At 48.8% G+C, this 27,189-nt stretch overlaps 3 protein-coding genes across 4 annotated transcripts in view; 1 reads left to right on the top strand and 2 right to left on the bottom strand.

Moving 5' to 3' along the window:
• Window positions 1-10,682: 10,682 nt before the first annotated feature.
• LOC135390558 (excitatory amino acid transporter 3-like) overlaps window positions 10,683-27,189 on the bottom strand; it is a 42,916-nt gene continuing 26,409 nt past the window's right edge. The window contains exons 1-10 of one of the 2 annotated variants that reach the window (XM_064620286.1): window positions 23,562-24,092; window positions 16,909-17,219; window positions 16,602-16,856; window positions 16,496-16,538; window positions 15,429-15,468; window positions 13,281-13,464; window positions 12,962-13,195; window positions 12,715-12,909; window positions 12,524-12,658; window positions 10,683-12,442 (exon numbers count right to left, since the gene is read on the bottom strand). In XM_064620286.1, the coding sequence (XP_064476356.1) occupies window positions 12,295-12,442; window positions 12,524-12,658; window positions 12,715-12,909; window positions 12,962-13,195; window positions 13,281-13,464; window positions 15,429-15,468; window positions 16,496-16,538; window positions 16,602-16,856; window positions 16,909-17,219; window positions 23,562-23,702 (1,686 nt within the window). In that variant the 5' untranslated portion in view covers window positions 23,703-24,092 and the 3' untranslated portion in view covers window positions 10,683-12,294. Of the gene's footprint in view, window positions 12,443-12,523; window positions 12,659-12,714; window positions 12,910-12,961; window positions 13,196-13,280; window positions 13,465-15,428; window positions 15,469-16,495; window positions 16,539-16,601; window positions 16,857-16,908; window positions 17,220-23,561; window positions 24,093-27,189 lie in introns of those variants that run through there. The other variant, XM_064620287.1, reaches the window with a different exon arrangement.
• Window positions 25,301-26,210, top strand: LOC135390563 (mitochondrial import inner membrane translocase subunit Tim29-like). Its single transcript, XM_064620297.1, has 3 exons — window positions 25,301-25,502; window positions 25,556-25,657; window positions 25,709-26,210. Exons 1-3 carry the CDS (start codon window positions 25,415-25,417, stop codon window positions 26,089-26,091), a joined length of 573 nt encoding a protein of 190 aa, XP_064476367.1. The 5' UTR covers window positions 25,301-25,414; the 3' UTR covers window positions 26,092-26,210.
• On the bottom strand, window positions 26,212-27,082 carry LOC135390564 (intraflagellar transport protein 25 homolog). Its single transcript, XM_064620298.1, has 5 exons — window positions 27,022-27,082; window positions 26,855-26,979; window positions 26,698-26,804; window positions 26,555-26,623; window positions 26,212-26,499 (listed from the first exon to the last, which is right to left on the bottom strand). Exons 2-5 carry the CDS (start codon window positions 26,944-26,946, stop codon window positions 26,357-26,359), a joined length of 411 nt encoding a protein of 136 aa, XP_064476368.1. The 5' UTR covers window positions 26,947-26,979; window positions 27,022-27,082; the 3' UTR covers window positions 26,212-26,356.

The raw sequence follows: 27,189 nt of genomic DNA, 5'->3' as shown, positions 1-27,189 counted from the left end.
AAGAGGGAGCGGATAGATTATGGTTGCACAGGAGAGGGGAAAGTGTGCTAACCCTCTTGCTCTGGGATTTAGGTAGTCCAAGGGGACTACCCACCACAGAAAACATGCGAGCATCCCTCGTAGTCTTCATTGGGGTGCTCCCTGTACCACTGTAATCGCCAGGATTATTGTGGAAGTCACCCCATTTATTCCAAGTGGGAGGGCAGGGATGATATAGGGTGGAAGGTGTCAGCCTGCTCTGAAGTGGCGGCTCGGTGCACCCAGAGGCAGAAGAGGGCAGGGTGAAAGAGGGAGCGGATAGATTATGGTTGCACAGGAGAGGGAAAAGTGTGCTAACCCTCTTGCTCTGGGATTTAGGTAGTCCAAGGGGACTACCCACCACAGAAAACATGCGAGCATCCCTCGTAGTCTTCATTGGGGTGCTCCCTGTACCACTGTAATCGCCAGGATTATTGTGGAAGTCACCCCATTTATTCCAAGTGGGAGGGCAGGGATGATATAGGGTGGAAGGTGTCAGCCTGCTCTGAAGTGGCGGCTCGGTGCACCCAGAGGCAGAAGAGGGCAGGGTGAAAGAGGGAGCGGATAGATTATGGTTGCACAGGAGAGGGAAAAGTGTGCTAACCCTCTTGCTCTGGGATTTAGGTAGTCCAAGGGGACTACCCACCACAGAAAACATGCGAGCATCCCTCGTAGTCTTCATTGGGGTGCTCCCTGTACCACTGTAATCGCCAGGATTATTGCGGAAGTCACCCTATCCATTCCTAGTGGGAGGGGATGATATAGGGTGGAAGGTGTCAGTCTGCTCTGAAGTGGCGGCTCGGTGCACCCAGAGGAGGGAGAAGAGGGCAGGGTGAAAGAGGGAGCGGATAGATTATGGTGGCACAGGAGAGGGAAAAGTGTGCTAACCCTCTTGCTCTGGGATTTAGGTAGTCCAAGGGGACTACCCACCACAGAAAACATGCGAGCATCCCTCGTAGTCTTCATTGGGGTGCTCCCTGTACCACTGTAATCGCCAGGATTATTGTGGAAGTCACCCTATCCATTCCTAGTGGGAGGGGATGATATAGGGTGGAAGGTGTCAGTCTGCTCTGAAGTGGCGGCTCGGTGCACCCAGAGGAGGGAGAAGAGGGCAGGGTGAAAGAGGGAGCGGATAGATTATGGTGGCACAGGAGAGGGAAAAGTGTGCTAACCCTCTTGCTCTGGGATTTAGGTAGTCCAAGGGGACTACCCACCACAGAAAACATGCGAGCATCCCTCGTAGTCTTCATTGGGGTGCTCCCTGTACCACTGTAATCGCCAGGATTATTGTGGAAGTCACCCTATCCATTCCTAGTGGGAGGGGATGATATAGGGTGGAAGGTGTCAGTCTGCTCTGAAGTGGCGGCTCGGTGCACCCAGAGGAGGGAGAAGAGGGCAGGGTGAAAGAGGGAGCGGATAGATTATGGTGGCACAGGAGAGGGAAAAGTGTGCTAACCCTCTTGCTCTGGGATTTAGGTAGTCCAAGGGGACTACCCACCACAGAAAACATGCGAGCATCCCTCGTAGTCTTCATTGGGGTGCTCCCTGTACCACTGTAATCGCCAGGATTATTGTGGAAGTCACCCTATCCATTCCTAGTGGGAGGGGATGATATAGGGTGGAAGGTGTCAGTCTGCTCTGAAGTGGCGGCTCGGTGCACCCAGAGGAGGGAGAAGAGGGCAGGGTGAAAGAGGGAGCGGATAGATTATGGTGGCATAGGAGAGGGAAAAGTGTGCTAACCCTCTTGCTCTGGGATTTAGGTAGTCCAAGGGGACTACCCACCACAGAAAACATGCGAGCATCCCTCGTAGTCTTCATTGGGGTGCTCCCTGTACCACTGTAATCGCCAGGATTATTGTGGAAGTCACCCTATCCATTCCTAGTGGGAGGGGATGATATAGGGTGGAAGGTGTCAGTCTGCTCTGAAGTGGCGGCTCGGTGCACCCAGAGGAGGGAGAAGAGGGCAGGGTGAAAGAGGGAGCGGATAGATTATGGTGGCACAGGAGAATGAAAAGTGTGCTAACCCTCTTGCTCTGGGATTTAGGTAGTCCAAGAGGACTACTACCACAGAAAACATGCGAGCATCCCTCGTTGTCTTCATTGGGGTGCTCCCTGTACCACTGTAATCGCCAGGATTATTGTGGAAGTCACCCTATCCATTCCAAGTGGGAGGGGATGATATAGGGTGGAAGGTGTCAGTCTGCTCTGAAGTGGCGGCTCGGTGCACCCAGAGGAGGGAGAAGAGGGCAGGGTGAAAGAGGGAGCGGATAGATTATGGTGGCACAGGAGAGGGAAAAGTGTGCTAACCCTCTTGCTCTGGGATTTAGGTAGTCCAAGGGGACTACCCACCACAGAAAACATGCGAGCATCCCTCGTAGTCTTCATTGGGGTGCTCCCTGTACCACTGTAATCGCCAGGATTATTGTGGAAGTCACCCTATCCATTCCTAGTGGGAGGGGATGATATAGGGTGGAAGGTGTCAGTCTGCTCTGAAGTGGCGGCTCGGTGCACCCAGAGGAGAGAGAAGAGGGCAGGGTGAAAGAGGGAGCGGATAGATTATGGTGGCACAGGAGAGGGAAAAGTGTGCTAACCCTCTTGCTCTGGGATTTAGGTAGTCCAAGGGGACTACCCACCACAGAAAACATGCGAGCATCCCTCGTAGTCTTCATTGGGGTGCTCCCTGTACCACTGTAATCGCCAGGATTATTGTGGAAGTCACCCTATCCATTCCTAGTGGGAGGGGATGATATAGGGTGGAAGGTGTCAGTCTGCTCTGAAGTGGCGGCTCGGTGCACCCAGAGGAGGGAGAAGAGGGCAGGGTGAAAGAGGGAGCGGATAGATTATGGTGGCACAGGAGAGGGAAAAGTGTGCTAACCCTCTTGCTCTGGGATTTAGGTAGTCCAAGGGGACTACCCACCACAGAAAACATGCGAGCATCCCTCGTAGTCTTCATTGGGGTGCTCCCTGTACCACTGTAATCGCCAGGATTATTGTGGAAGTCACCCTATCCATTCCAAGTGGGAGGGGATGATATAGGGTGGAAGGTGTCAGTCTGCTCTGAAGTGGCGGCTCGGTGCACCCAGAGGAGGGAGAAGAGGGCAGGGTGAAAGAGGGAGCGGATAGATTATGGTGGCACAGGAGAGGGAAAAGTGTGCTAACCCTCTTGCTCTGGGATTTAGGTAGTCCAAGGGGACTACCCACCACAGAAAACATGCGAGCATCCCTCGTAGTCTTCATTGGGGTGCTCCCTGTACCACTGTAATCGCCAGGATTATTGTGGAAGTCACCCTATCCATTCCTAGTGGGAGGGGATGATATAGGGTGGAAGGTGTCAGTCTGCTCTGAAGTGGCGGCTCGGTGCACCCAGAGGAGGGAGAAGAGGGCAGGGTGAAAGAGGGAGCGGATAGATTATGGTGGCACAGGAGAGGGAAAAGTGTGCTAACCCTCTTGCTCTGGGATTTAGGTAGTCAAGGGGACTACCACCACAGAAAACATGCGAGCATCCCTCGTAGTCTTCATTGGGGTGCTCCCTGTACCACTGTAATCGCCAGGATTATTGTGGAAGTCACCCTATCCATTCCAAGTGGGAGGGGATGATATAGGGTGGAAGGTGTCAGTCTGCTCTGAAGTGGCGGCTCGGTGCACCCAGAGGAGGGAGAAGAGGGCAGGGTGAAAGAGGGAGCGGATAGATTATGGTGGCACAGGAGAGGGAAAAGTGTGCTAACCCTCTTGCTCTGGGATTTAGGTAGTCCAAGAGGACTACTACCACAGAAAACATGCGAGCATCCCTCGTAGTCTTCATTGGGGTGCTCCCTGTACCACTGTAATCGCCAGGATTATTGTGGAAGTCACCCTATCCATTCCAAGTGGGAGGGGATGATATAGGGTGGAAGGTGTCAGTCTGCTCTGAAGTGGCGGCTCGGTGCACCCAGAGGAGGGAGAAGAGGGCAGGGTGAAAGAGGGAGCGGATAGATTATGGTGGCACAGGAGAGGGAAAAGTGTGCTAACCCTCTTGCTCTGGGATTTAGGTAGTCCAAGAGGACTACTACCACAGAAAACATGCGAGCATCCCTCGTAGTCTTCATTGGGGTGCTCCCTGTACCACTGTAATCGCCAGGATTATTGTGGAAGTCACCCTATCCATTCCAAGTGGGAGGGGATGATATAGGGTGGAAGGTGTCAGTCTGCTCTGAAGTGGCGGCTCGGTGCACCCAGAGGAGGGAGAAGAGGGCAGGGTGAAAGAGGGAGCGGATAGATTATGGTGGCACAGGAGAGGGAAAAGTGTGCTAACCCTCTTGCTCTGGGATTTAGGTAGTCCAAGAGGACTACTACCACAGAAAACATGCGAGCATCCCTCGTAGTCTTCATTGGGGTGCTCCCTGTACCACTGTAATCGCCAGGATTATTGTGGAAGTCACCCTATCCATTCCAAGTGGGAGGGGATGATATAGGGTGGAAGGTGTCAGTCTGCTCTGAAGTGGCGGCTCGGTGCACCCAGAGGAGGGAGAAGAGGGCAGGGTGAAAGAGGGAGCGGATAGATTATGGTGGCACAGGAGAGGGAAAAGTGTGCTAACCCTCGTGCTCTGGGATTTGGGTAGTCCAAGGGGACTACCCACCACAGAAAACATGCGAGAATCCCCCAGTAGTCTTCATTGGGGTGCTCCCTGTACCACTGTAATCGCCAGGATTATTGTGGAAGTCACCCTATCCATTCCAAGTGGGAGGGGATGATATAGGGTGGAACGTGTCAGTCTGCTCTGAAGTGGCGGCTCGGTGCACCCAGAGGAGGGAGAAGAGGGCAGGGTGAAAGAGGGAGCGGATAGATTATGGTGGCACAGGAGAGGGAAAAGTGTGCTAACCCTCTTGCTCTGGGATTTAGGTAGTCCAAGGGGACTACCCACCACAGAAAACATGCGAGAATCCCCCAGTAGTCTTCATTGGGGTGCTCCCTGTACCACTGTAATCGCCAGGATTATTGTGGAAGTCACCCTATCCATTCCAAGTGGGAGGGGATGATATAGGGTGGAAGGTGTCAGTCTGCTCTGAAGTGGCGGCTCGGTGCACCCAGAGGAGGGAGAAGAGGGCAGGGTGAAAGAGGGAGCGGATAGATTATGGTGGCACAGGAGAGGGAAAAGTGTGCTAACCCTCTTGCTCTGGGATTTAGGTAGTCCAAGAGGACTACTACCACAGAAAACATGCGAGAATCCCCCAGTAGTCTTCATTGGGGTGCTCCCTGTACCACTGTAATCGCCAGGATTATTGTGGAAGTCACCCTATCCATTCCAAGTGGGAGGGGATGATATAGGGTGGAAGGTGTCAGTCTGCTCTGAAGTGGCGGCTCGGTGCACCCAGAGGAGGGAGAAGAGGGCAGGGTGAAAGAGGGAGCGGATAGATTATGGTGGCACAGGAGAGGGAAAAGTGTGCTAACCCTCTTGCTCTGGGATTTAGGTAGTCCAAGGGGACTACCCACCACAGAAAACATGCGAGCATCCCTCGTAGTCTTCATTGGGGTGCTCCCTGTACCACTGTAATCGCCAGGATTATTGTGGAAGTCACCCTATCCATTCCTAGTGGGAGGGGATGATATAGGGTGGAAGGTGTCAGTCTGCTCTGAAGTGGCGGCTCGGTGCACCCAGAGGAGGGAGAAGAGGGCAGGGTGAAAGAGGGAGCGGATAGATTATGGTGGCACAGGAGAGGGAAAAGTGTGCTAACCCTCTTGCTCTGGGATTTAGGTAGTCCAAGGGGACTACCCACCACAGAAAACATGCGAGCATCCCTCGTAGTCTTCATTGGGGTGCTCCCTGTACCACTGTAATCGCCAGGATTATTGTGGAAGTCACCCTATCCATTCCTAGTGGGAGGGGATGATATAGGGTGGAAGGTGTCAGTCTGCTCTGAAGTGGCGGCTCGGTGCACCCAGAGGAGGGAGAAGAGGGCAGGGTGAAAGAGGGAGCGGATAGATTATGGTGGCACAGGAGAGGGAAAAGTGTGCTAACCCTCTTGCTCTGGGATTTAGGTAGTCCAAGGGGACTACCCACCACAGAAAACATGCGAGCATCCCTCGTAGTCTTCATTGGGGTGCTCCCTGTACCACTGTAATCGCCAGGATTATTGTGGAAGTCACCCTATCCATTCCTAGTGGGAGGGGATGATATAGGGTGGAAGGTGTCAGTCTGCTCTGAAGTGGCGGCTCGGTGCACCCAGAGGAGGGAGAAGAGGGCAGGGTGAAAGAGGGAGCGGATATATTATGGTGGCACAGGAGAGGGAAAAGTGTGCTAACCCTCTTGCTCTGGGATTTAGGTAGTCCAAGGGACTACCCACCACAGAAAACATGCGAGCATCCCTCGTAGTCTTCATTGGGGTGCTCCCTGTACCACTGTAATCGCCAGGATTATTGTGGAAGTCACCCTATCCATTCCAAGTGGGAGGGGATGATATAGGGTGGAAGGTGTCAGTCTGCTCTGAAGTGGCGGCTCGGTGCACCCAGAGGAGGGAGAAGAGGGCAGGGTGAAAGAGGGAGCGGATAGATTATGGTGGCACAGGAGAGGGAAAAGTGTGCTAACCCTCTTGCTCTGGGATTTAGGTAGTCCAAGAGGACTACTACCACAGAAAACATGCGAGCATCCCTCGTAGTCTTCATTGGGGTGCTCCCTGTACCACTGTAATCGCCAGGATTATTGTGGAAGTCACCCTATCCATTCCAAGTGGGAGGGGATGATATAGGGTGGAAGGTGTCAGTCTGCTCTGAAGTGGCGGCTCGGTGCACCCAGAGGAGGGAGAAGAGGGCAGGGTGAAAGAGGGAGCGGATAGATTATGGTGGCACAGGAGAGGGAAAAGTGTGCTAACCCTCTTGCTCTGGGATTTAGGTAGTCCAAGAGGACTACTACCACAGAAAACATGCGAGCATCCCTCGTAGTCTTCATTGGGGTGCTCCCTGTACCACTGTAATCGCCAGGATTATTGTGGAAGTCACCCTATCCATTCCAAGTGGGAGGGGATGATATAGGGTGGAAGGTGTCAGTCTGCTCTGAAGTGGCGGCTCGGTGCACCCAGAGGAGGGAGAAGAGGGCAGGGTGAAAGAGGGAGCGGATAGATTATGGTGGCACAGGAGAGGGAAAAGTGTGCTAACCCTCTTGCTCTGGGATTTAGGTAGTCCAAGAGGACTACTACCACAGAAAACATGCGAGCATCCCTCGTAGTCTTCATTGGGGTGCTCCCTGTACCACTGTAATCGCCAGGATTATTGTGGAAGTCACCCTATCCATTCCAAGTGGGAGGGGATGATATAGGGTGGAAGGTGTCAGTCTGCTCTGAAGTGGCGGCTCGGTGCACCCAGAGGAGGGAGAAGAGGGCAGGGTGAAAGAGGGAGCGGATAGATTATGGTGGCACAGGAGAGGGAAAAGTGTGCTAACCCTCGTGCTCTGGGATTTGGGTAGTCCAAGGGGACTACCCACCACAGAAAACATGCGAGAATCCCCCAGTAGTCTTCATTGGGGTGCTCCCTGTACCACTGTAATCGCCAGGATTATTGTGGAAGTCACCCTATCCATTCCAAGTGGGAGGGGATGATATAGGGTGGAACGTGTCAGTCTGCTCTGAAGTGGCGGCTCGGTGCACCCAGAGGAGGGAGAAGAGGGCAGGGTGAAAGAGGGAGCGGATAGATTATGGTGGCACAGGAGAGGGAAAAGTGTGCTAACCCTCTTGCTCTGGGATTTAGGTAGTCCAAGGGGACTACCCACCACAGAAAACATGCGAGAATCCCCAGTAGTCTTCATTGGGGTGCTCCCTGTACCACTGTAATCGCCAGGATTATTGTGGAAGTCACCCTATCCATTCCAAGTGGGAGGGGATGATATAGGGTGGAAGGTGTCAGTCTGCTCTGAAGTGGCGGCTCGGTGCACCCAGAGGAGGGAGAAGAGGGCAGGGTGAAAGAGGGAGCGGATAGATTATGGTGGCACAGGAGAGGGAAAAGTGTGCTAACCCTCTTGCTCTGGGATTTGGGTAGTCCAAGGGGACTACCCACCACAGAAAACATGCGAGAATCCCCCAGTAGTCTTCGTTGGGGTGCTCCCTGTACCACTGTAATCGCCAGGATTATTGTGGAAGTCACCCTATCCATTCCAAGTGGGAGGGGATGATATAGGGTGGAAGGTGTCAGTCTGCTCTGAAGTGGCGGCTCGGTGCACCCAGAGGAGGGAGAAGAGGGCAGGGTGAAAGAGGGAGCGGATAGATTATGGTGGCACAGGAGAGGGAAAAGTGTGCTAACCCTCTTGCTCTGGGATTTAGGTAGTCCAAGGGGACTACCCACCACAGAAAACATGCGAGAATCCCCAGTAGTCTTCATTGGGGTGCTCCCTGTACCACTGTAATCGCCAGGATTATTGTGGAAGTCACCCTATCCATTCCAAGTGGGAGGGGATGATATAGGGTGGAAGGTGTCAGTCTGCTCTGAAGTGGCGGCTCGGTGCACCCAGAGGAGGGAGAAGAGGGCAGGGTGAAAGAGGGAGCGGATAGATTATGGTGGCACAGGAGAGGGAAAAGTGTGCTAACCCTCTTGCTCTGGGATTTGGGTAGTCCAAGGGGACTACCCACCACAGAAAACATGCGAGAATCCCCCAGTAGTCTTCGTTGGGGTGCTCCCTGTACCACTGTAATCGCCAGGATTATTGTGGAAGTCACCCTATCCATTCCAAGTGGGAGGGGATGATATAGGGTGGAAGGTGTCAGTCTGCTCTGAAGTGGCGGCTCGGTGCACCCAGAGGAGGGAGAAGAGGGCAGGGTGAAAGAGGGAGCGGATAGATTATGGTGGCACAGGAGAGGGAAAAGTGTGCTAACCCTCTTGCTCTGGGATTTGGGTAGTCCAAGGGGACTACCCACCACAGAAAACATGCGAGAATCCCCCAGTAGTCTTCATTGGGGTGCTCCCTGTACCACTGTAATCGCCAGGATTATTGTGGAAGTCACCCTATCCATTCCAAGTGGGAGGGCATGATATAGGGTGGAAGGTGTCAGTCTGCTCTGAAGTGGCGGCTCGGTGCACCCAGAGGAGGGAGAAGAGGGCAGGGTGAAAGAGGGAGCGGATAGATTATGGTGGCACAGGAGAGGGAAAAGTGTGCTAACCCTCTTGCTCTGGGATTTGGGTAGTCCAAGGGGACTACCCACCACAGAAAACATGCGAGAATCCCCCAGTAGTCTTCATTGGGGTGCTCCCTGTACCACTGTAATCGCCAGGATTATTGTGGAAGTCACCCTATCCATTCCAAGTGGGAGGGCATGATATAGGGTGGAAGGTGTCAGTCTGCTCTGAAGTGGCGGCTCGGTGCACCCAGAGGAGGGAGAAGAGGGCAGGGTGAAAGAGGGAGCGGATAGATTATGGTGGCACAGGAGAGGGAAAAGTGTGCTAACCCTCTTGCTCTGGGATTTGGGTAGTCCAAGGGGACTACCCACCACAGAAAACATGCGAGAATCCCCCAGTAGTCTTCATTGGGGTGCTCCCTGTACCACTGTAATCGCCAGGATTATTGTGGAAGTCACCCTATCCATTCCAAGTGGGAGGGCATGATATAGGGTGGAAGGTGTCAGTCTGCTCTGAAGTGGCGGCTCGGTGCACCCAGAGGAGGGAGAAGAGGGCAGGGTGAAAGAGGGAGCGGATAGATTATGGTGGCACAGGAGAGGGAAAAGTGTGCTAACCCTCTTGCTCTGGGATTTGGGTAGTCCAAGGGGACTACCCACCACAGAAAACATGCGAGAATCCCCCAGTAGTCTTCATTGGGGTGCTCCCTGTACCACTGTAATCGCCAGGATTATTGTGGAAGTCACCCCATCCATTCCAAGTGGGAGGGCATGATATAGGGTGGAAGGTGTCAGCCTGCTCTGAAGTGGCGGCTCGGTGCACCCAGAGGAGGGAGAAGAGGGCAGGGTGAAAGAGGGAGCGGATAGATTATGGTGGCACAGGAGAGGGAAAAGTGTGCTAACCCTCTTGCTCTGGGATTTGGGTAGTCCAAGGGGACTACCCACCACAGAAAACATGCGAGAATCCCCCAGTAGTCTTCATTGGGGTGCTCCCTGTACCACTGTAATCGCCAGGATTATTGTGGAAGTCACCCCATCCATTCCAAGTGGGAGGGCATGATATAGGGTGGAAGGTGTCAGCCTGCTCTGAAGTGGCGGCTCGGTGCACCCAGGGGAGGGAGAAGATGAAGATTCTACATCTGATATCTGTACAAACAATTTCAAAGGGTGTTGGAGACCACTCCCTCGTCCAAGGGGTGTTGGAGTTCCACTTTATTGTTCCGAAATACCTCCTTCTGGAAATCCTGCCAGTTCACAAAAGGATACAGAAAGATCGACAGACAGAAATTGCAAATACCCACGTGATATTTATATTGCTGGAGTGAATGCAATACATGAGTGCAGTGAATGTTACACTGAAATTGTACCTTTGGTATATACAGGGTGTCCCAGAAAACGTGCCATTGATTTCTAATAAAAAAACTACGCCACCTAGAATCATGCGGTCAATGGCATTTGTTCTTACTATAGGTGTTTGCCACCTCCTGATGTGCATGGCATGTAACCTTTTAATTATGTAAATTTTTAGCGAACTGAACTCGGAAATTTGCCAAGTAAAGGTTACTTGTTTACCCCACCAATGTGAAGAGCGTGCTGAATTTAATCAAATTCACGCTAATTGATAATATTTAGGATTTATCCTATCGGGAAAACTAGCGGAACATGATGCTTCTCGGGGCACTTGACTATAACGCGGCAGGAGGTTTTGAGCGCAATCGCTGTCAGTTAAACGAAAGGAGGTTGGAAACCCAGCCCACAGAGTGATAGGAGAAAAAGTGACAGTTCCTGAAATTGGGAGGTATGGTCCCAGCCGAAGCTGGGCGCGATGTGTTATTATCTCCTTCTACCATGCCGGTGTGGGCTGTGCGTTTCGTCAGACTTAGAGAGTGGTCGGAGCGACAATGATTTCGCTGGAAAATTCGTCGCACGTTATCCTCTGCGAGCTCCGTAGAGCATGATTTTCGGCTATTTTTTTCGATACAGTAGCTCCTCAATATTCCTATGATTTATCATTAATCTGAGTAAATTCGGCACGCTCTTCACATTGGTGGGGTAAAAAGTGACCTTTACTTGGCAAATTTCGGAGTCCGGAGAGAAAGGGTCAGAGATGAATTACGTCCTTTTGCGCTTCACCGCGACCAGCCGCGATAAAATATGTAAACTGAAACCAATTAATTACAGCATCAAATGACCCGCTGCGGTGGCAGGTTTTTCTCTAAAAGGTGTCCACTGAAAGTCCCAAAAGGGGTAGTACCCATTTTAATGACGACAGCGCCCTGCTTTACAAGTTATGTCTTTTACGAAACTCATTTGAATTTTTATGCAAATAATGAATGCCTCTCACTCATTCACATGGTGCGCAGCTTATAGGTGGTATCGGACAGATACTTGCAAAAACAGAAAGTTCGTCGATTGGTGCACCCTTTCGCGAATTATTTAGCCAGTGGATTTAACTGAAACACCCGGTATAGCGAATTATTTAGCCCGGGGATTTAACTGAAACACCCCGTATAGCGAATGTGGGAAAAAGGAAAACTGGGGAGAGGAAATCCATATAAAGGTGCCTCTCAAAATATTTTTCTAATTAAGTTGCTCCATGAGTGCAACAAGATTTAAAGACAATAGGCAAACGATGTATAGGTCTGCACTATTTTGCTCCCGCTTTGGAAAATGGGTCACGCGTTAGTTCCAAGACTGGCAGAGATTAGGTAACCGCAACGCATTGTTTCTGTCGCTAAATTTTGTGGTAAAATAACTGATCCAGTTTATGTATGTTGGTTTAGTGTCGATGAATAATTATGGAGTGCACCATCTTTGACAAAACTCGAAAGACAGCAGTTGCTGAGCGACCTCAGAAAGGTTGTGAGGCGGTTTCATACTATAGGATTTTCTGGATGTTGCTTCCAAGTGAGCAAGTGCACTAGAAAGGTTTGTGCGCGGCAATCAACATAAACACTCGTTACGAAAATAAATAACACAGCGAGACAACTGTCTGGCGATGAATTTCTCTCAGTCAAGAAATGTTCCAACACCTCTTCTAAAATGACGAGGATGCGTTTTTGCTATTGTGTTTGTGCGATTGCACCAGCAATCGCGTAAAAGTAGCATATTTGTAAAAAAAAGAAACATAAAGCATGCTACAGGAATGGGTCGATGTTGATAATGTTGACTTATTACGAAGATGTGATGACCCATTGTTGGAAGTTACATGGAGGTGATGACTGTGTCTTTGGAGCCTCTGCTGTCTGATGATGCTTCCATGTTGGGTTTCAAGTCGTGATAACTTAGTTTCTCTACGACGCAAGCTCCTACGGCGTCGCCTAGAACGTTGATGGCTGTTCTGAAACGGTCTCTGGAAAAGGATCCCATACGTATAAGTGTTGGCCGTCAAAAATAGCAAAAGAGGCGCGCGTTCACGAGACACAACGCTTACAAGAACCAGTCGACGACGATAATGAGCGTGATGTCATCAGCAGGTAGGCCAACCGCGTTGAGGACCATTACCATAGTGACTAGACCAGCTTGTGGAATTCCAGCTGCACCAATACTAGCTGCAGTAGCTGTGACACTGCAAGGCAGAAGGGAACGCTGTCGTGTCCCTGGGCATACCGTCAGACAATGTACCTGATGGCGATAACTTTGCCGATGTCCATGGGAACTTTGCGAACCTGCGCAATAAAGATGGCGGCTACTGCTTCGTACAGGGCTGTCCCGTCCATGTTGATGGTAGCGCCAATGGGGATGCAGAAGCGGACTACCCTCGGGTCCACTTTCACTTTATCTTCAAGTGCGGAAATGGTGACGGGAAGCGTTGCTGAACTGAAACGACAGAAATGTGAGAGAGTACTTTGGATCTCCTGAAGCAGTTTACCTTGAAGCCGTTCCAAAAGCCGTAGTGATAGCCTGCAGCATGTTTAGAAGAAAGCCAAAGGGATGTTGTCGCATAATGAGTGCATAGATGAGAGGAAGCAGGACAAAGCCGTGAACCAGAAGACCAATAAGGACAGTGAGGGTATACATGCCCACTTGACCAGCTACTACGCTGAAGTCTTCCATCTCGAGCATCTTGGCCAAGACCAAAAACATGACACCTATGGGAGAAAACCTGAAATACCGAGTCAAATGGTCGCAATGCTGGATATCATCTTAGATGCCCGAGCTTCTTTGTAGTTTCGGCTCCATTGACTTACCAGACGACGAGCTTCGTGATCATCATCATAGCGTCTGATAGAGCAGTGAAGAAATCTAGCAAAGGTCTTCCGGTTTGGCCCATTTTTCCCACTGTGGCTCCTAGGGCGATGCTGAACACGATCAGACCCAGGATGTTGGTACCGGAATCTTGCACCGTTTTAAAATCCCATTCGTACATAGAGGCTGAATAAAATTATAAAAGGATGTGACTTGATCTAGTACAAAAAATTCTCCCTACGCACTATTTTTTCGCATAAAACAATGCTTCTCAGCAACGCACGTGTCGTGGACCCCTTCTTGGCTTGAGGAATTGATGGAGGATGACGTGAATTTATGAAAAAATGTAAGTTTCGGAAAGGCATATTCACATGCGTATGTTGTTGAAAATGACAATAGAAGCTGCAGCTGCCGAGATTGTGCGACGCGTAATGGTAGGTGGTAGTCGGTTCCAGTTGTACGCGATTCTTGGCGAACACGTATCATAACCAGAGAAGGAGGCGGTCAAATGACGCGCAGCGTTGACTGACCATGACCAATCACAGCGTTTTAGAGATTGCCCTCTGCTTGTAACATGTAACATGGTATGTACTCGATGAGCAAGACTCTCGCGGACCCCTAGAGATGTCTTCGCGGATCCCCATTTGAGAATCACTGGTATAAAAAAGGCACCGAACATCGACGTGCGCGTTCCCGCTCGACTCGCTCACCAGGGCGAAACGAGGACCAGGAGGACGAAAACGTCACCGGTGCTGTCATTACGCACTCCAATCGCGATCGGGTGATTCCGGTCTTTTCTTTTTCTTTTTCGTTTCTCGGCTCGTTTGGTTGCGAATGCTATCTTCCGTTAGCGTTGTGTACACTCTTAAAAATGAACTTCACCGCATAGCACGCGCCTAGCCAACCATCATCTCCAATGATATCGCTATTTGCCCCGAATTTGTTGAACACGGGAGGCGTACGCCTTTTTTGTGGCACTTATGCTGTTCACAATTGTCACAAAAAGGCGTACACCTCCCATTTTCAACAAATCTGGGCAGATAACGATATTATTTGAGATGATGGTTGGCTAGGCGCGTGCTACGCGGCACATGTACGCCGGTCTTACACTTGCTGTTACGCGGTGAACGTTACAACTTCTTCTTTGGCTGTATATTAGGAGGCTCAGGTGCACTTATAATGACAGAGGGCGTTCCGTATCAGGATTAAAACTTGGGGCGGCTCGACGACAGGTACGTAGAGGGCAACTCACGGAACCTAAACTTTCAATGTTTTTTTTTTCTGTGTGTGTGTGTGTGCTCCGTTCAAAAACCTTTTTATTACGTGATCAAATCACCAAATCCCTTTGTAAAGAAGCACATAAAGATAGGCTTCTTTCGTCGTATCAGATATTAGTATAGTATATCAGAACTACTATGAAACGTCTTGCACAGCCATTCCGATGTCAAGATCTATGAAAGGTCAAGAACCCGAAAGTGTATAGGTAGCAAGTAACTTAAAAGTAACTCGTTGCTTTTCCAAAGCATAGCTTAGGAACGGGCTTTATGTTCATTTTCATTACCTGTAACATCGTTAATAACTAGGTTATTAAGCTTTTTGTCGAGTAACTTCACCATCTCTGCTCTTTTCAAGTATATGCCTTCCTAGGGGCCACTGCGTGTGAACAGAATTTCTTCGTCGACCGACACACCCTTTAGCGTGGTCGGTGGAAAGCCTACTGGCCAGGATAATGGCCAACTCGGGTGGTCATTTCATGGCAACACGGCCTAGTGCTCGGAAATTGCTAGGTTGGTGCCCGAGCTGGATCACGTGCCTCTTCCCACCCGAACATGAGTGCCAGGAAACTAGTCACTTGGATCACGCTAGAGGCACCGCTGTCGTCCGTCTTCGGGTTCCGTCGTCTGCTAAACCACGTGAACCTGGACGTGCGGGCCAATGAGGGCACTCGCCACCGTTTCAGCGCGGATGTGACGACAACGGATATAGTAGTTGGGCAACCCGCTGCTCGATCGTTTCGAGGCCGGGCGGAAAAAGTGCTAGTGGGCAAATTCCTGGCGCTTGGAAGGAGCCACGTGAACATTCGAGATTTGGCAAAACCGTCGGGAACACGAAATGACCACCCGAATTCGCCATAAGCGTCATTCACTTACTGTTAGTAGCGTTCCCCGGCTTGATGACTATCGTGGAGAACTGCAAAGATAGCGACCAGGGAGGGCAGTTTTTAGCTATGGGACACAGTTCTTTTTTTTCTTCTTCTCATTATAAGCTTTTTTTGCAGAATGCCACACGAGGAATATTTCCAGCGAATGCCGCTCATGGGTGGGTGCAGAAAAACGCATTTTTACATGTAACTCGTTGTCACTTACCCGAGGAACTTCCGGTGGCGTACGATGGCGTATTTATGCCTGCGAAAGCTACAAAAAAATCCTGGAAGCCATACTCAGCGTTAAAAAAATAAACGGAGCGCGCAAACATCGTCTCCTATGCATTTTAATAAGACTAGAATAGGGCGGTAAGTGCACGGTAGTGCATGGCGGTCTCAAGTAAGTTAGGTTCAGGTTCGTCCCCTTCGGCAGGTTTCGAAAGGAAGAGTTATGTTCAGGTACGCACTGACGATGAGCATCCATATGGGACATCGTTTCTGCACCGATACCTCCCCTCCTGAACACAACTCTCCTGCGTCCGCCATGTTGCCCTATTCTGATGCACGGAGGCCGACGTGTTTATTTTTGAAGCTGAGTATGGCTTCCACGATTTTTCTGCAGATTCCGCCACCGTGCGCCACCGGAAGTTCGTTAGTTAGGTAGACAACAAGCGTGGGTTACGTTTTTCTGTTTTTCTGCACACACACTGTACAATGGTATAGAGTAAAAGCAACAACGTCAACGTAATAAGGAAAAAAATCATCGACAGAAATGTGTTTTACCAGTTTATTTACTTTTGACGAGGACGTCTTGACACAATTTGCAAATGATTAGACTCGTTCCTAGTCAATTTGAGCATGTCGGCCATATTTGCGTGATCCTCCAAACCACCTATAGACGAGTTATGGCTGAAAATGTCGCTCGCGTTTAAAAGAAAAGGTAGACAAAGACTGTTGTAGCGTTTATTGTCTCCATCCTTCACCTATTTGCGATCGCCTTTATCCTTTGATCGATACCTCTATCGATCCTCGTAACGTATATGTGTGAAGCCTATATAGAATGAAGGACCTTACCTGAGAAACACATGCTTCCATGACGTTAGGGGGGAATGCATTTCTGTAACGAGAAACTGATTCATGACCCGAGCGGCAAAGTAACTAAAGGGCGAAAAACGTATACCTTATAAGGTCCATGAGCGTATCTGCAGTGGTAACGAGACGAGCTTTTGACTCTTTGTTACTTTGCTTGCTGTCTCCCGAGCCCGGCTGAATTCCGACGACAAGAACGATGCCCAGCATGATGGCCATAAAAGTGGTGATGAAATAGTAGATGACAGCTCGTAGGCCGATTTTGCCAGATAAACGAGCGTCCAAAGATCCGACTGCGGCTACCATGCTCGACGTTATAAGGGGCAAGATCAGACCCCGAAGCATTCTGCAAGAAACATCTTCACTCCAAGGATCAATCCGACCAGCAGAGGACATACCTCAAGAAGATCTCTCCCGGGAAGTTCATGTACATCATGTGCCTCTTGGACCATGGTGATACTAATCGTAGTACGATGCCTAAGGTGATTCCCGCTACAACTGCAGCTAGCGTAGCAATAGTTAACATGTTGTGCCGCAGGAAAGTCTTACAGGGACCAGCTTTTGAAAGGCTTCCTGCCGACTCTGTGTCCTCTTCTTTGACTGGCAAAGCCTCTTCGAGAGGAGGAGCTGAGCTTGCAACCTCGGTCAGATGTGTGGTGGACATGCTGGTACCATCTGCTGTGCTCCGATAGATGCCACCACGAAAGGACTGAAAGTTATTCAAATGAAAGTACAATTTTCCTGGAGTTGCTGAGTCCTTCTACTCCGCTACGACTTTTGTTTACTCGATTCTGACACGCATTTAACGATTCAAGGAAGGCACAAAACAAAAGGGTGCATTTGCAACAGACAGTTGTTTCCAGTCGGTCTGGCGACAATCTTATAGTGCAATTATTAGAATTTTCCTGAATTGGCTGGGTCGTTCCACTCTGCAGTGGGGTTTGAGTTTAGCTGTTGCTATCGACGCGACTGCAAGAATCGCGGGGTGGCCATCTACGTGCGAGATGGGCTCAACGGTTCACCCCCCCCCCCCCCCCCTCATCGTCGTGACAGTTCCGCGACCTCACCGCGACCATCAGAAGCGATAACCCTATCATTCTTAGCAACTTTAGAATGTAGAGCAGATGAAAAAAAAAAGTGAAATGGCAATGAGGGCAACGAGGGGAAGGAATGGCAGGAGGGGGTCCCCGTGACTGTGAGCTAAGTTCTGGCCTTGACAGAAAGGTGCATGCCATAAAAGACCTGTGAACATGATCAAATCTTTGGTACATTAAACAGAGAATTTTAGATATTAAAGGCAGAGTTGTCAGCCGAGTGCAAGAAATAGCCGCACTCGCAAGTGCTGTTTCATTGGCTGGAATGCAGGCGTGACTCGGAATCTAGGATAGAAAGATCTCATGGAATTAGGACGGGCATAATAAACGATGCTCATAAGAATCAGGGCCGTATTCTATGGAGATTCGAAATTAGCATATACGGCAACAAAGGGCAAGCTTTTTCTGGTGGTGCATGCGCGTTCATTGCTGGGTGACTTGGTCGTTATCCACGGGGCGCCATAACATCGCTACGATACTGGGGGACACTAGAAGATTTTAAAGGAGCACCGAGGTGGTGTTCTGCAACGATTAAAATGAGGTCCCGCGAAAGAACGCTGACCGTAAATTGCCTACAGAGCCTTTAAAAAATCATCTAGTACTCGTGAAAAAAAGCGCATCACAGAACGAGGGGTGACGTACAGCGCAGCACAGCTCAAACATGTCTGCGCGCGAGCTGAAACAGGGCCTTTTCCACGTGGATCGTGTCGACCGTCCGCGGCTGCTTTCTCCGACTGTTTTTTTATTTATTTTTAGTTTGGTTGCGCAGACTGCAGAGCGAAAATATTTTGCATGGCGACTCCTGGCGGACAGCTTGACAGATGAGGCAGAGGTACGAGCCACGTTCCCCGCCATGTCCCACAAACTTCAATACTGGTTTACAAAAAGCGTTCATGTTGAAACTGATGACCAAGAAAAGGGATTGATTTGGACTTCACCACTCACTTCACAGATCACAAGACAGTACTCGTCACTCTAAACTACATTCACCCACGTCCAACGGCTGTCGCTGTTTTATGTAAGGTAGAGCTTCCGTCAGTGTAAAGGAGACTACCTCCATAGATTGCTTCCCTACTTGATGACAATAAACGCAGCTGTCGCTGAAATTCGCGTTACAAAACCGTAACCGTCCTGTTTTGTCCAACAGAAAAAAATTTCGTCCTCACTCGGGACGGTGACGAACAAAAAACAATTTTGACCCGAGGCGTTCCTCAGGAAAGAGTATGATGTCCCATCCTCTTCAATTTGGCTATGGCGGATCTCAAATGTTGTGTTCATCGCAAAGTTACACTGTGTATGTATGCAGACGACGTGTGTGTTTGGAACTCTGGTAAATCAAGACCGGCGATTCAACGTTACTTCACGAAGGCCGGCGTGGATATCTCGGCTGCGAAGACAGTTAATTGTGCTTCTATTCATGCGGAAGCGCCTTCCCGCTTGCCAGTGCTGCACTCAGCCACAAATTCCTTGGACACCAATCTCTCGTGGAACGCCCATATCAGGTACCTGGAAGCGAAAGTTCAACGCTGGGACCACTTCACTGGCGCTGCATGGGGGATTTGGGGGATATGGTTATTAGAAAAAAAAAAAACAGGAAAGGTCAGCCAGACGGAGGTCGGCTTGCTATTCCCATTGGCGATTGGTCAGAAATCGCTCCTATCCAATTATGAAACATTGGTTTGCGTATAACCCTTCTCTATAGCCTGCCGGCTTTACACGGCATCTCAAAAACTTGTGTCGGCCAGAAGCTTGAGGGCCTGCCTCGGAGTACCCCGCGCCGCTGTGGCCCGCCAGTAGAGGTCTGACGTATGAGGGAAACCGTTCGCCATTATCTGCGCCTCGTCGCTGAACACCGCCGTCATCCCTTGGTCTTGAAGCTCAAAAGATGGAGGCTGAGCAAGATTTTTTGGCTTTGTTGGCAGATCTATGGCCCCCAGGACCCCTCCATTGGTATTTTCGATACATTTTATCTCCACTACCATTCCTGGGCTCAAGAACAAGAAGGATCACGTTGCAGCACCCGTGTTGAAACGCGCTATTTCCGATATCCTATATTCCGATATACACAGTATTCACGGATGGATCCACCAACTTTATTCAATGCTCCACTGATACCTTTACTATTTCGGCTGCGTCATCGTTACACGCATACCCTCCTCGCACCGCACATCCTCTACGTCTGCAGATTTTGTTTTTCCTCAAGCACATTCCATCCGCCGCAACTGGGTGATATATATCTACTGTGACTCCAAGGCAGCTTTTCAGTGTATTACGAACATGGCTGGATCGCTGGCGCCAGTGGTACTTGAGGAGCTAAGCCGTCTTGAGATGAGCGGGCATTCTGTCTATACTTTCAGTGGATTCCCGCACACTATGGCAACCGCGGGAATCAAGAGGCTGATCATTTCCGATCAAGCATGCCGAATGTCCTCCCCAAAGGCAACAGGCGAACCTTCCTGAATGATATGGCGAGCCCTCTCGCGCATGCGCAATGGTCTCGTGACGTTTGATCGAGACCTCTGATGCGTAGATTCCGTCTCGGAGTTGCGTTCACCACCCATCCGCCAGGCCGCTCTGACATACACAAAGAGACGATGACTGTTGGCGAATTGTAGAGAATGAAAGATGATGGTGGAGACCGTCCCTCTCACACTGCGTTTACCCCGCCGTCGGCAATGTGCGCGCTACCATCTACTTATCCCGTCTATCAGCCCCCCTCGACAAGGTGCTGGGCCCCTTGTCAAGCCCTGCTCATATATGTACGTACCAAGGTCTCTTTTGGGACTTTCTGTCATCACCTCCACCCACTTGACCTTTCGACTCCGCTGACTGTCATCTTCATGTGCATTCATCATCTGTTGTTGAATCCCAAAGTTTCCCAACACGTCGTCCGTAAACAGCGAGACCATTTTCTTGACAAGATGCATATTTCTTGGTTTCAGTAAAGCATTTCATGAGGTCTGTACAACCTTGATCTTTACCTGGATTCTGCGAGAACGGTCTCGGTTTGTCTCTGCCAATAACTCAAACTCTAAACCCCACAAGGCTCGGTCTAATAGGCATTTTCCTTTTTTAACGACTTTCCTGAAAACAATGTTTCCTCATCTATTTGGTTCTACGCCAATAGTTGCGTAATTTACCGAGCTTTAACTACCCCTTCTGATGTTCATCTTCTACAGCCCGGCTTAAAAAAGCACCACGGAGTTGGAGGTGGCTGACAAATATTTACTGGCTCATGCAATGCATACACATGCAGTTAATAGTAACGTCCTGGAGAGAATATTTATATGACCTTTCGTGGAAAACCTATCTTCACGCAAGACCGAAACCTTGGATCCCGGCACTGAGAATCTCATTAAGATGTTAGAATCTCTTCAGAACGGTCGTTTCATCCTATATATCTAACTATATGCAACAGTACATCAAGTCCGGGTGTGTTGTGTCTTTGTTTTGGGGAATAGCAAGCCTGCATCATGGCGAACCTTTCCCTTCCTCTTTCAGCATTAACCCCCCGGATGGATGGATGTTGATTTTTGTTTTCTTCTTCCATCACATCAGGATGGTCTCGCCTCTCTCGGATCACTTTCTTCTCGTCAATTTTTATTCCATCAGCGGTTTGCATCTTATTGACTATTCACTAAAAGTGCCTCTTGATTTTGCTAACAGAAACTCGTTCTTTAATTCACCCCCTTGGGAGAGGGCACTTTCACGGAATTCATTTGATAATCTACATAGGCCTCGATGGAAAGACACCTCAGTGCTTTATTGTATCATCAGTTCGTGGATGACTTGGAAAAAAATGTTATCACAAATGAGTGTTGTCTAGGTCAAATGACTGCAGCCACTATGTCACAACATGCGATCAGCCGGCGAGCTTCCTATAGGGACGGAAACAGCAGTGCTTTGGCTTATTAGAGAGTACGTTTCAATCTATGAGTGAGATGCCGTTCGAGCGATGCTTCACAATCAACAGATCTGGCGGAAATAAATAAGAGGCTATAGGTGTCGTTCAATTAATCGGGGCAAAAGTTGCCGTCCCTCAGAGATTTAGTTGTTTCCATCGATTATAGACCATTTCTCCAGGAGATATGACGGTGTATACGACCGTGGACCACGAGACTTGAAACAAGTGTATAGCACCCTCCATGACGTTCAAGCATCTCTAAATGAAAGCGAGCACGCAGCAGAGCTCTGTATATGGAGGACATTAAATTATCTCCAAACAAAAAGCCAGCTCCGAATTCAGAGAACTACTTACAACTACGTGACCTGTGAAAAGGAAGTCCCATTCTTGTGAAATTCAAAACCGAAGAGCAGAACTCTGGATGGATGTGCGTCACAAGCGCTGGAATGGTCGGAAGAAAGAAATAGGGAACTTGTCTGGAAATCCAGAAATGCGTTTTGTATGGCTAAAGCTATGCATATAGCTCCAATGAGTGACATAATTATCTGTTTCCATACTTTATTCGTCCCTTAGATCTGTCCTATTGATCAGGGGCATGTGACATTAGGAGCCTACTGGGAATAATTACTTTCACAATTGGTTTCTTTCTTTCGCGTGTACGATGAAAATTTTTGTAAAGTCTCGCTGGCATTGCGAGGTAACAGATACAAAAGATCGTGTGATGGAAACTTGGAAATGAAACCGTACCATCTACCAGTATTGTCCTTTATTTTCAGGTTGGCTAATCGAGCGGCTTTTCTAATTCCGGCTTACGTCCTCACGCAAGCATATTTTCGACACAAACGAGGGAAAAGGAACCATCGCGTGATTAGATGATATTTTTATAGAAAATAAAGCTCGTTGATGACAGATAGTTGCATTACACTGACAGAGCAAGAAAATGCCATCAAGCTTTGTCTTGGGTGTCAGAAATGGCTGTGGCATGAGAGGAATTTCATGGCCCATACTTAGCAGCCACCATCGTAGCGTATACGGTGGCCTTACGGGAGCAAGTCCAAGGGACATGATGGTGAGTCCAAGAAAGTACCTTTCCAAAGAGACGAGCTGTACTCTCACGTCAAGCTCAACATACAGGCTGCTCTAAATCAAACATTTATGCTATTGTGTTAGTTAGAAGCAAAGTGCAATCTGAGCAGTTCCTCGTGGAAACACAGGAAGCGTTTGTTCCGTGGCCTTGGACGGCACAAATGAAATGGATGTGTACCTCGAGTTGCCCTCGCTATTGGTCGTAAAATGTCCGCACTTTCCTGGAACAGTCGTTTCCTAACCCAACATGGCTCCATCCAAAGCCCTGCACCATCCGCGGATGGATCCGCAGGAAATTTGCGGGTTCGGATGAAATATGGACCCTTGTTGTGACTTGCGGGTCGGATGCCGCCGGAGCGGTCGAATGCGGTTGTTAATGGAGCGGATCGGCGGCGGATCTCATGCGGATAAATCGCGAGATTACGCTACCAATTTTCTTCGCACTAGGCACCGAACAGCGATTACAAGGTGGCCTTGACTGGGACCTCTGGGGTCTCGAGTCGAGGTTCGATCTTGCACTCCGGTGTTTTCACTGTCCGAATGAGAGAGAGAAGTACCCCTTGTGGACCAAGTTCGGTGACAATAGTCTGAGCTGTTTTTGCCGACGGGAAATACAGTTAATTTCCTGGAAAATTGGCTAGATATATCGAGCCCAGACTGAACCATCTCGGCGTGCCGTGGGAGACGCGCATTTTGCGGGCCGGATGCGGATCGGATGCGGTGTCAAAAAGCCGATCCGCGCAGGGGTTTCGCTCCATCTACAAAACGAAAACGTACGTCACCACCGTGACATAGGATTGAACTATGAATACTTTGAAGATATCTCGTTTCCAAGGCAACGAAACAATCGGCAATTTTGAGTCTCTGGTCAAAGTGTTAAAGGAAGGGGACCATCGTATACAGCAGACAAGTGCATGACAAAAAGGAGGCATTTTAGCCCCTGATTGTAGGTGAAAAAGAGACTTACACGTCTCCACGAGCGGGCCCGTGGAAGAAACGGAATCTCCTCCGGGTCCAGGAGTCTTCTTGGACGATTGTCGGGATCCATCCTGGAATAACTAGGACTCGTTGGACGGCGAGGATCGAAAAGGTGTGTGTCACTACTCATTGTCTTTTCACTCAGGCTTCTCCTTTGTCAGACGCCCATTTCAGATGACAAAGCTCCTTGAAGCTCAGTTGAAACTCATAAAAAACGAGTTTAATTATCGTTGTTCACGCCATTAGGTCCATGATTTTTTTTTTCGGGTCACTTAAAATATCCACACGATCCGACATTGACCAAAGTGGAGTCGTCCTACGAAGGTGATGAAAATAGGAGGCCACCAGAAACTCACATGAATGTATTGGAGGACCTTCTTGCAGACGACGTACGGACAGAATGCATCACCTCACTGGAAGCGCTGGAGGGTCGGAAATAGCTGCCTTGTGGGAACCAGCCCATCAGCTTGCTGGGAACCAGCAGTTGGTTGGATTGCGTCAAGTGGACGCTATTTTTGGTATGAACCGTTCGATTACGAACGCTTCAAGACTCAATCGATATGTTTCACCTAAGGTGATAAAAAATTATAACTGGGAACGTACTCGCCGGAGGATTCTGGAAACTTTTGCCTCCATTGGGGAAGGCTTTGGACAATTTTTAATTGCGGGAAATTTATTTCTGTCAATTGAAATTTGAAAATTGCCAAGCGTACCTGATTTTCTTAGAGAAATATCAAGTCATCCACGGGTAACCGCAGACCCAAGAAAAACTCTGCACGCGACAGAAAATTACGCCCCGCCTGCTTGCAAAGAAGGCCGAAATGTGGAGGAAGTGCCGTCACCAGCGAGAACTTGGAGGAAATTTCGCGACAGCGAATGCAGCTAGGAGAGCAAGGAGAAATTGGCTGGTCGACATTTTCCGCGTGTGACGCAAGGTCGAAAACTCACTACCTTGGACGACTTGTTCACTTACCAGCAACTTAAATAGCAAACAACATTTTCCAACATACTCGATATTTCGGACTAAAATCTAGCTGGATCAACAAAAGTAACCAATACGACAAAAACTACAGCGGGGGACACAAAGCCCGAAACCAAAAAGAATGGACAAAAATCACTACTCAAGAGATCAACGAGGCAAAAATTGACGAATAGAACGAAACGTAAAGACAAAACAGAGTCTACACTAAGCGCAGAGAAAAAACCCGAATACAGAGGAGATAGAGAAAGCGCACTCCTCTTCCAGGCAATGTCTCCTGACTCGGAGGTACTCGGAGGTACCAACTATTTGGCAAGGTATATCCTACATGCCAACTATGCAGAAAAACGTTAGAGACGCTGAACCACATCCTAACTGAATGTAACGTATTGCCAACAGATGAATCGAACAAAACAGTGGGAGTGATAGGAAACCAGAAAACGAAAACGAAACAACTACGGCAGAATCCACAGCTGCGGACGCAGCGCCATCTGGTAAAGTGTGTAAAACTCTCGCCTGAGGCACCACTTGTGGAGCCCGCCCTGATGCTAAAGGGAAGGGTCTAGGGGTCTAGGCGTACCTGAACCTGAACCTGAACTCAAGAAGAAAATAGTTGACAACTCAAAAACTCCTAAGGATACTACTTGCACTAAGTGCCAAATACGAATGTTGTGTTGTGTTTTATTTTATTTTTATTGATTTTATATCCCTCTACTCATTGCATTGCCAACCGAATCCAAAGTATGGTTACTAGTATCCAAAGCCAATAAAAGCCGACTGAAAGCGTGGGATCGTGTGTGAGGTCCTGGGGAGGTTGATTTTCTGGCGTGTTTTTAGCGTTTTAGCCCATATGTTGAGTGAGCATGAGTGTAGTGCGGCATTTCTCAAGGATCTCCAATAGCGTGGGTAGGATTGCAGAAAAGTACAAAGGCGGAAGGCTAGAAAAATTTTGTAAGTGCTTTGTAGTTGTTTGAAATTTTCTCCAGATGTAGTGATATTTGCAGCACTGTATTGGAAAAGCTTGGGAGAAGATTACAATGCGGCAGTTAAAGACATTATTGACGACGCCAAGAAACGACCAATGAAAGCTGCTTTTCTCATGTCTGGTAAGAGAGATAAACCTTGGCTGTGCACAATTTATCCTTCCGTCTTTCTAGGTCTTGCCTTGCTTGGATATGCGGTGAAAAGCAACCCAAACGAGCATTCTTTCATGAACCAAGTAGCTACCGCTTCCAACGACTTACTGCTTCTGAGTGACAATAACCGAAACCCAAAGTCCGATACGCACATTCGACATCTTGAGTGGTGCATCAACAAGAAGCTTCTGCGGACATCCAACTTAATAGTGGCGACGGTCATATGGGAAGCAGACTACGACTCAGAGTGTGACACTTTTGCTGCACACTGTTCTTATCTTCAGCCGCGTTATCTTACTTTTCACGAAAGGGTGCTGGACATTGGAATCATGGGTTTCTGGCTCAACTTGATGAGCAAGATGAGAGATTTTGATGTGAATCAGTCTGAGTGGGAAGGAAAATGATGGCACGTTACATGGTGGGACAACAAAGAGGCTAAACTATGTAGATTTAGATTGTGTAAGTAGCAAAGTGATTGACTGCCACGGAGGCAGTGGTAGGAATAAATTCTTCTAACTCTCAAGAGAGTGTACAACTTTTATTACGCCTCAAACAAATACTACATACATGCTTCAACCACTTGAACATGACACATGTGCTCCAGTTACCTGCTCACAAGGCAAGCTTCACTGGAAAAATATTGGTTTTGTGTGAGAAAAACTCCTAGGGCTATGAAGTAGAGAGTACTTGAATGCCATAGACTGCACACAAGTGGTCATGTGCAGAGGTAATAATAACTTTTAAATATTTGCACTCTGTACATGCAGATGGAAGCGTGGTCTTTTGTAGCCCTCCATTGTTGGCTGGTAGTTCTGAAATAAATTATAAATATGTAACTTGAAAATTTTGTGCAATGGGGGTTTGTACCTTGGGCAATGATTTCGCAAAATCCTTTTGGTTCTTCCTCTGCGGTGCCTTCTAAGACGATGCTTTTAACTGCCATGATAACATATAGCAATAATTAAGCTTTGCGCACAAATTGACAAAGTTGATAATAGAAGTGTGCTCACCGTTGTGACTCTGCATGTAAACAGTGCCGACATTTACTGGTGTCGGAAAAGCGAGCACAAAACATTGTGGATAGAGGCCTGACGTCATCCAGAATGTATCCGATCGCCTGCAAAATGTGGAAACTATATCCACTGTAATTATCTCAAATTTTGGTACCCGTCTATGATGCTTGATGGTAGCAAACGCTCCACGTTACAACTTGCCATAACTACTTTAGCACCAGATGACGACAGTGCGTGATTTTTCATCTTCGATTCGATTTATGTTTCGGGGCTTGTTCGGCAGCAGCGGGTCTTTCTGCACCAATTGACACTAGCAGACGTAATGGAAACCAGCAGCTCCTATGCGCCTATGCGAGAAGCCATTTTGTTTACAATTGGTCGCTATGCAACGCGTATGCTTCGCAGAAATTGAAAACTTCAATTATTGTGGCTTTAGACAAAGATATAGCCTTAACTCCTTTTGTAATTAGCTATCTCGTATATTTAGCC

This window comes from Ornithodoros turicata, chromosome 4, assembly GCF_037126465.1.
Source record: "Ornithodoros turicata isolate Travis chromosome 4, ASM3712646v1, whole genome shotgun sequence".
In the NCBI taxonomy this organism is placed as follows: Eukaryota; Metazoa; Arthropoda; class Arachnida; order Ixodida; family Argasidae; genus Ornithodoros; species Ornithodoros turicata.
Note: the sequence above shows the minus strand (reverse complement) of the source record. Positions and strands in the feature narration are given on the sequence as shown.